At 31.3% G+C, this 9,668-nt stretch overlaps 1 protein-coding gene across 1 annotated transcript; it reads left to right on the top strand.

Annotated features, from left to right (window-relative positions):
- Positions 1-1,499: 1,499 nt before the first annotated feature.
- LOC100784178 (protein CHUP1, chloroplastic) lies at positions 1,500-3,859 on the top strand. Its single transcript, XM_006576981.4, has 2 exons — positions 1,500-2,627; positions 3,048-3,859. The coding sequence occupies exons 1-2, from the start codon at positions 1,818-1,820 to the stop codon at positions 3,501-3,503; spliced, it is 1,266 nt and encodes a 421-aa protein (XP_006577044.1). The 5' UTR covers positions 1,500-1,817; the 3' UTR covers positions 3,504-3,859.
- Positions 3,860-9,668: the final 5,809 nt, after the last annotated feature.

Here is a 9,668-nt window from a genome sequence, read left to right as displayed (position 1 = left end):
CGAATAAAATTGTCTCTGAAAGATATATGTGAAAAAGAGAAATGAAAGAAAATTATAATAATAAAAGATGAACATGTGAGATTCGTAATCTAAATATTATAATAGAAGCATCAGTATCTTTATGATTTACTCAGTAAACAATGGTGATCTTGAGATAATAAAGAAGTTTTAACAGCTAGCGGTATCTACAAATTCTCTTAGCTTTGAAGTATAAGGTGGTTCCATCATTTTTGTTTAATTGATCCTTTTGTGTTTAATATAAAAATAATCACGATTTCAATTAAATTGTTGATTCTGCAAAAGTATTAATCACATTCTTTCCTTAACAGATAGGATTTACGATTCTTGGCATGATGTAATGGGATATGTTTTAATGGGGTATGTTTTAGAGTTAAAAATACTTAACAGTGTAAAATTTAATTAGAAATTAATATTTATAATGAATATTAGCAATATTATTTCTGGCATTTTCTTTCTAGCATTTTTTTTATAATAATTGAAATTTGTTAGAAATTGTATATTTTAGTAAGTCTTACATCTCACATGTTAGAAATTGTAATTTTTTTTTTCTGATATAGAAGTGAAAATCCTATATTTTCCATATCCATTCGATTGGAAATCCTATTAGAATTAAAATTCTTGTATTTTACATATCTATACAATTGAGTCTTTAGGTTTTCAAAATAGTGCAAAGTACTCCTATCATTGTTATTTGACTCGAATTTATTACAAAGCAAATTTTTTACTATTTTTGGTAAAAAAAAATAGAAATAAAAGACATTTCTCATTTCCATTTAAGCTTCTTATATCCATTTCTTGGATACTTACTATTCTCTCTCTCTTTTTTTTTTTCTGTTATTATTTTTATATGTTCTTTTGCCTAAACTATTCTCTCAGGCTTTTGATCTGACATGCTTTTCTTCTCTCTTTTTGCATCAACCAACTTTCAAAAGATCATTTTCCCTCTTTTTTTTATTCCTTTTTCTTTCCTTCTTCTCCCTTTTCTCTTAACGTGTTTTCTTTTAATTGAATAAAAGAATCCTAATATGAGACGAAAAACGTTTTTCACTATTCTTTTCTTTATTTTTCCTTAATTGAATATAATTAAAGTACAAGAGTTATGTTTATTTTTTTTATTTATATTTATATCGTTTTACATGTTGAGATGCAAACCAATATGTTATCTTTTTTGTTTCACTTTTGTTGTATAAGTGTAGATTATGTGAAGTGATGCAGAAATTTATGTACGGAAAATTAGATGGAAGAGAAAGTGAATGTAGTATATTTATTGTTATTCTTTACCTTAAAATGCAATTGACGCTGTAATGTAACGATTTTTTTTTAATTATTAGGCCTAACCCAAAATACATCTTTTAGCGGAACATGTCACAATGTTTTTTTTTACCTTAAATGCACAATGTTTTTTTTTCGCGGCAACGGAGTGACCTTGAATGAATATTGGAAGTGCACTTCTTGATATAAAGTTTTGAACATGTCACACGTATGATTTCAAATAGAGGAAAAGAATTAGATTCCAAAGAGTATGTGCAATGCTAGTTGACAGCATTTGGTGGCGTAGAAGGCCTCTAGGGGAAGTCAAAAAGCTATATCATTGCGCTTCTTCCTCTAACCAAAGAAAAAACAATGCCAATGACACAAAACAATACAATACTATGCAAACCATCTTTCAAACCTTTGTTTACACAACACACAACAAGGATCAAACTAAGATTTTTGGTGTCTTCTACCATTGGGTTTTGATAGAAATAAAAGCCTAACTCTAACCAAATCACTGAGACTTGTCTTTGTTCTTCAGTATGGAAAACACAACATCAAAGTCTGAGGTCCTAATAAAGCCAATTATCCTCAAAGCCGGTGTTCCTTTGGCTGTGTCTTTTGCTGGTTTCATCTATGCTTGGTTCGTGGCAAAGAAAAGCCTCTCTAAGACCTCTTCTTTGTCACCAAATGAAGCAAGTTCCTATGAAGAAAGTTGTCATAGTCATAGCCTCTCTTGTATGGAAGATGAAGGACATAGTACAACATTGGATGAAAGTGTTGTTGCTGAAAGTTCGATGATCAATGACACCCCATGTTTAGAAGAAGAGATTAATGGCCTAAGAAGCAGGATTGAAGGTATGCATATGAAGGAGTTGGCTTTACGTTTGCAGTTTGATCGTTATTGTGACTTGAAAGAGCAAGAAACTGTGGTTGGGGAGATCAAAAACATGTTGTCACTTGAGACTGCTCGTGTTGGCTTCTTGGATAGGGAGATTTCGTCGATGGAGACGCAGAATAAGAGGTTGGAGAGTTTTGTTGCTCAATATCTCAGAGTTGTGGAACAGATTGAGCGTTGGAAATCTGAGAATAGAACGCTTAGGAGGAAGTTTAAGAGGTTAATGGAGAAATCAAAGGCACAAACTCGCCTCGCGAAGGAGCAGGCTTTGAAGATCAAACTGGAAGAAGAAGAAATCTTGAGAAGCCGTGATGCCTTGGAAACAAAAATTGATGTCGTTGGTAAACTTGAGGATAGAATGGAAGAGCTGCAGAGAGCTTTGGATCAATTGCAGGATGAGAAGAATGAACTTCTGAAGAAGCTCGACACAGCAGAAAAATCCTATGCTTCCAAGGTAAGCGATACAAACGTATAAAACTAATCATGTAGTGGTTGAAATCTACAAGGTTTCTCTGATCAAATAATATAAACAATAATAACACCAATAATAGCAGTAGTGCATATTTATGATTTTAATTTTGATCCCCTTTTAGTGTCAGGTTTAACCTGTTACTCAATCATACATTGGCAGGTCATTAAAGGGGTTGGACTATATAATGGTTTATTCCTATTGGTTGATAGTGTAAAATTCTTAATATTGACATTGTATCAAAATTAGATTGTTAGGTCACTATGAATTTAAAAGTTAATTATTTTCAATTACATAACAATCTATGATTAGACGACAATCTATGATTGTATTTCAACTAAATTCTTTCTTAAAGTGATTTACTAGCATCCAAATAGGTTACAATATAAGGCTTTTCATTTGTAGATTGAAGATGGAGATGTAAGTAGGGAAGAGTGCAAACAGCTTCTAGATGAATTGGAGCAAGTCAAGAAAGAACGAGCAGATGAAGCTAAAGAACTCATTTACTTGCGGTGGACAAATGCTTGTTTAAGGCATGGTCTAGTGAGGCACCATGAACAACAACAGAATCAGGATAAAAACCATTTAGAATTGGAATTTGGAAGAAATGATGTAGTTATCAATTATGATTCGGAGCATGAACTGCACAATTCCCTTTTGGAGCATCACAGTGATCCTTCCTTTGATGAGCATGCTAGTGGTCATGATCACAGTGACATTGCTTGTTCAAAAAGGACAAAGTTGCTTGAAAGGCTAAAGAGATGGGTTGATGGCAGTGAAAAACCTAGAGTTGGGCATTCTATTTCCAAAGGGGCAGAGGAACATCTAGTTCCTAGAAGGAAGTCATGCTCTAGTGCTTGATTCAAATTACTTAGTATTCTGTGTTATTGCTAGTTCTGAACAAGAAACTTCTGAGCTTGGCATAGAAGCAGTGACAGTGTGACATCAAATTTGTTGCTATACTAACTAGTTTCTTCCTTCTTCATGAGAACACAATCTTCTATAAAGATACACCACAGTTTGATCTTCTATGAACTTGTGCATAGAGATCAAGTTTAAAGGAACTTGTCTCCACTTACATTATTGTAAATAATTATTAAGCATAGTGTAAGCACCAACTGCATATTATATTCAGTTGAAGTATAATAAACATTTACTAATTGGGAGCTAAAAGAAATCTCTATAAGTAACTTGTGACATCCTTTGGTTTGACTTTGGCAATTTCAAATTTAAGAGGAGAATGTTTATCATTTAAGATGATTGAGTAGCGCATGTTGTTTTAGATGTTTCTAAACGTTGATTTATTTGCCCTTCTATGAAATGTTACTTTTGGTTTGACACCCTTGATATTCAGAAATTATTTTGGATTTTGATTAATTTGTGTAGAGTATAAATTGGAAAAAAAAAAAACCTCCTTACTATTTGAACCAATGGTCATTAGTCTTCTATAAAACATCACTGGGAGACCAAAATTTGTCTGAAAAAAGTGTTAACTATAGTTTGTGAGGACTATAGGTCAACAAAATATTTTGGTATGGAAGAGTGGAAATTGTTAAGATTCTTCTGGGACTATTATTCGTTTCTTATTAACTTGCTTATGGATGTAGAATAGTTCATGAAGTCCCTTCAAATGCACATTTAAGATGAATTATCCTGATCTCATTGTCATGATTTGTTCTTGTTAACCGATCCATCCAAACCTATAAATGATTGATTTATTTTTTAATGTTTTAATTTTCATGCATCAACTTTTAGGAAAAGAAAGAAAAAATATTTTTAAAGTTGTTTTTTATTTGAAATAGAAAGAAAATGAAAGGGGTTTGTTTCAAATAGAAAGAAAATGATGGGTAAGAAAAGAATAAATTGATTGAAACCTGAGAATCACAATTAAGATTTTATTTTGAATACATGGTAAAAATAATGCAATATATTCGTTGACTGTTTGAATGTTTCCTAGTAATTAGACGTGGAAGGAAGATGCTATTCTCACCTCACAATTGCTATTCACATCACCCAAGTGGGTTGCTTATAATAGAGCCCATTCAGGTAAGCCCATTTATGAAAATAAGGATGACATATGATCCATTTCAATATACAAATGACCAAAAAAATTATTTATTTTTAAGAAACTAAAAGCAATCCTATTTACAAAAAGTAAAAACATATTTATCTCTAAATAGTTTTATATGGTGTTAAGAAAAATAATATAGTAAAAATTTTATTTTTTTAGTTAATTTTTATTTAATATGTATAAAAATTGATAAAAATTTATTTGTTCTCATCTACTCTTCTCTTCTACACATCGATCTAAACAAATTAGTGGAGACAACTTTTTCCACTTCTTTTAATCAATACAAATAACACGTATTTTCTAACCTTATTCCTCTTCTAATGTATGGTTATTGTTTCTACTGTTGCTTTCCTTTACTTGTATTGTTTTCTACCTGTGATCACGCTTCAATTCTTCAAACTGTTTGTATAGCATTGAAAGGAATTATTGATGCGAGTGTTTTACAAATAACATTCTCTCCATCATATTGCTACTCGCTTTGGAGAGGTGCAGAAATATTAGTCAGAGATTTGTCGAAGTTAGTCGCTGTGATGATCATTAAGCAATTGCAAATTAATACGAGAGCATAAAAATAAATTAAATATTGGTAACCGGTAAAAGTTGATGATGCCATTATTATTATTTTTTACCATGGTTAATAGGGAACTTGATATTGGTTTTATGATAAACTAAGAAACTGAACCGGGTTTGTGATAATGCATCGCTAAGTGAGCATTGCCACGAATAAAGTACACTAATCAAAAGAGATCATGATGCGGCAGACAGTGCCAAACCAAAAATTTCCCTAGCCTCGAATGCTACAAAAAGACATTCCTAAGTGAACATTGGTTATCACATTATCTTGTGCTTATTAAAAAATTATTAATATATTAAAAAAACTTAATTGTATTTTTCTCTTAAGGAACTTAATGGTACTCTTGTTTTTTAGAGAAACTTAATTATATTTTTAGTTTCTTTATTATTGTCATTTTATAAATTACCGTTAACGAGCAGTGGCGTGCACCCAAATGATTGTGGCTTTGATTATGATTTTGATTTGTGATTTTGGGATTTATAATGTTTTTATCTACACGTGTCGTTTTTATTGTGCATATATGAATCTGTCCACACAGTTTTTTTTTTCCGGATTTTTTGTTATGCGAAAGTAAATTCATCTTTTCGCTTTGTACATTTTGGAAATTCTGCATCAGTAACTAAAAGAGGAATATCCGTGTGGGGAACAAAATGCTGCCACAGAATATTGATTAACTGGACTTAGGGGGACCCATTGCATAGCGATTGTATGCTTGCTAGAAAAGAGGAACAATTCATTCAAAAATATCCGGAGATTAGGAAAAGCTTGTCATTGGCTTTCTGGTCAAGTAAATAAGAGATATCTAATATAATGAAAAAACTCTTCTTATATGTGTTATAAACATATTATCATGTATATATAGTTGTTTGAACATTCAACTTCACTGGCCCATATTAACCACTATTACTAATTTTTTTTAAGACAGTTATTTTATATTTTTTATAACAATTTTTAATCATCTTTAATCTATGTGTTGACTTTTCATAGTATTGACTTTTTCACAACGATGGTTAAATTGTCTTACATTCTCAGATTTTACATTGGTTTTCTTGAAAACTATGCTAAAATGTATTTTTTTTGTTTTGAAAATGTAAAAAAATTGAAGATATAAGGATGGTTTATCAAAAAAATTATATTAGAAAATCTACTTTCTTAGATAATTTTTTGAGAACTGTAAAGTCTACTTCCCAATAATTTGATACATACAGCTGCCAAATAGGTAAATTTATCAACCAAAATGCTTTCATTTCAATTGCAATAGAAAATATGGAATGTTTAGAAGGTGCCTACACTTTTATTTAAAAAAACAAATTTATATTAATAGTGATAAAGTCTCACCTCTTAGTGACCAATTTTCTTTCAGCAATATGTGCATTGTGAATAGAAATTTGATCAACTTTATTTTCAGACAACTCATTAGGACTATGAATATCTTGCCAGCATTAGATAAATTTAATACCAAACACCATAGTATGGCAAATACTACTAAAAAAGAGTCAACATTTATATTACCATCAAGTTTGTTCCATCATACAACTGCATGGAAGATGAAACATATGGTTGTTGCAAGTTATTCAGAAATCTGTGTTCTAATAACATTGAAGCAGTTGGTCGCTCTGCTGGATTTCTTGTAAAGCAAAGTCTTAGGAAATCTTTACCCCCCTATTGACAATGTTTCTGGTATAGGAAGGATATCCTTCATAACCTTAAACATAGCTGTGACCTGCATAATTAGATGAGAATTCACCCCTAGTTAGAAAATGGATTGGACATGTATACATAACATCTATACTGAATCCACAAGCTACAACAAATGAAAAAATTGTATAAATATGCTTTAAGCCGGTTGTCAAACCAAACTTTAACAATATAAAAAGTTTATATACATTCCATTACACTAACCTCCATTAATTATTTAAAATATATTACACTGTGTATTGATTATGAGGTGGGGAGAGGCAGTTGAAATTGGAGGTGGTAGGAACTATATATGTCTTTGTTTTCTCTTCTTGGGTGTTACAATGACATTTATTTCCAATGGTGCTTGTAGGGTGCTGCACGAGGAAGAGAAACGTAATAAAATTCTATTGGAACTTTTAGAGAGGGAATAAATATAGTTGTTGATGGGATGGGTCTAGCATGGGACAATTCATGGTTATTTAATATTTGTATTATTTTCCTTCAAATATGTTGTAACTGTAGAATGTGTCCAAACATGTAGGTGTTGGTTGGGACAAGGAGTATATTTATTCCTTATTTTTTCCTTTTGGTCTGTAATTTTCATGAGTATTTCTTATGTCCATTCATTTAATATATATCAATATTTTTTGTCAAAAAAAATATTACACCGTGTACCTCTATAAAGATAGTTGTAGTAAATATTAAAAAAACATCGAATTTGTATGTAATCTCGAGAAACCATAGGGAGTTTCAATATAATTTACTCAACACAAGTTTGACAAAAAAAAATTGCACTAAGCATTTCAGAAGCTAAACATTTAAACCACAAATTAAGAAAAAATGATTTAGGAAAGAAAAAATGATCATAATTGATACCTAAACAAAAGTAGTAACAACTCTGGCTTCACTAAAGAAATATGATTTTTCTTACAATTATGGCTTTTCCTTCTTTATCTACATAGTTTCCATCATTCTTTAGTAAAGTTAATATCAAAGTAAAAAACTGTTTTTATACCCCTCAAATGTTTGGATATAACAAACATATAAATAAGTTTTAAAGACTGAAAGAAGTTTTGGAACAGAAAAAACGCATAAAATGACTGGTTTGAAGTTTAAACAATTTTCAAGGGAAAAGCCATAGAAAATGTCACTAAACCCCTTCCCTTCCAACCAAGCAAGAAAAATTGTCTATAACATCTTTCAAAACAGGTATTTGCACCAAGAAAATAATGTTAAAGGATAATCAGGTTTGTCACTTCTCAAAATATCAGCAGTCTATCCAAAATAACTTGTGTAAAGAACATAATAGCAAGAAGAGTAACACCTAAAAAGGCATGTCCTCGTTGACACTTACTCATGCTAGGAAAAAACTACAATAGCACAATTCATAGTTTCACCACACAAAAAGAAAAAGAAAAACACCAGCAGAAAACCAAAGTTTAAACATTTCAACCAAGAGAACAATAAAACATCATCACATGCATTAAAAGAGAAAAATTTATCAATAAAAACAAAGAGAATTGAACAACAAAAATAAGATGCTTACACTTGTCGGCAAGTAGTATCCATGATCAATTGGAATCAAAACAACTTGGTCATTTTCCTCCTCTTTCACGATCAAAATATTCCCAACATGTCTATCTGCGTTTGCAAGTTGCATGCCCAGTAGTGAAATTTTATGCACTTCCTTCACTGGGAAATCCCCAGGGCCCATATCCTCGCAACTTCCATTATTCTCCATGAACATTTACAAGGATCCAATCTTAGTAGTCAAGTCCCCGGGATGGTTAAATCCTTTATGCAAGCACTTAACCAATTGGTTCCCCCGACAAAGCCCTTCTCATCACCAAATAATGATCGTAGGAAGAACTCGCATTGGAGTCAAAGATCCAGAATAGGACAGATATATGAAAATAAACTCTTGATCCAATGACAAGTGCAATGGGGTATAGTATTCATCTGGGGACAACAATAGCTCCCTTGGAACAGGGCTAAGAGTGGTGATACCATTACCAGCAAATGACATTTTCAATGTTGATTGAGGGAATGTAAAAAACAAAGAAAAGCTTGAGGCTTTGACCTAAGCCAGTACCCTAATTTCTACAAATTTTCAAAAGACAACCGTGGGATTTGTACAATTACAGTTTCCTAGGTGTGAGATGACACACAGACACCTACCAAAATGACCAAACATGCTCAAAAACGAAACTTTTAACAAAATATGCACAAAAAAGGAACAATTTTTCGATAGAAATAATGAGAAATTCCAGACCCAACGACTTTTAACATAAGTTTTTGATAATTGCCCCTCAAAGCCAAAACTCTTCACTTTCAAGGACAGTTTTTCAAAACCGTTTTTCAATTAGCAATTTCAATAATTTCAACACAACGACGGTTCTCCCAAAAATTATTTCAAAATTTTATTGTTATTTATAAAAAAAATATCACCGTATTTTTAACAATGATAATTTTGACAAAATTATTGTTGAATCACCATTGATAAAGTTTAATTTTTTAGTAACTAGTCTTTTATCTGTGCCATGTCCGGACTTATACTCTTATTTAAATATTATCATGTACAAAATTTAATAACGATATTTATTTGTACCATAAAAATGTTGACCTATGTTTAGAAAAAAAACAACATAAAGTAAAAATACAAACAAACCTGATATTAGTGTAGATTGTTGGATCGTGTTAA

This window comes from Glycine max, chromosome 3 (genome assembly GCF_000004515.6).
Source record: "Glycine max cultivar Williams 82 chromosome 3, Glycine_max_v4.0, whole genome shotgun sequence".
NCBI lineage: Eukaryota > Viridiplantae > Streptophyta > Magnoliopsida > Fabales > Fabaceae > Glycine > Glycine max.
Note: the sequence above shows the minus strand (reverse complement) of the source record. Positions and strands in the feature narration are given on the sequence as shown.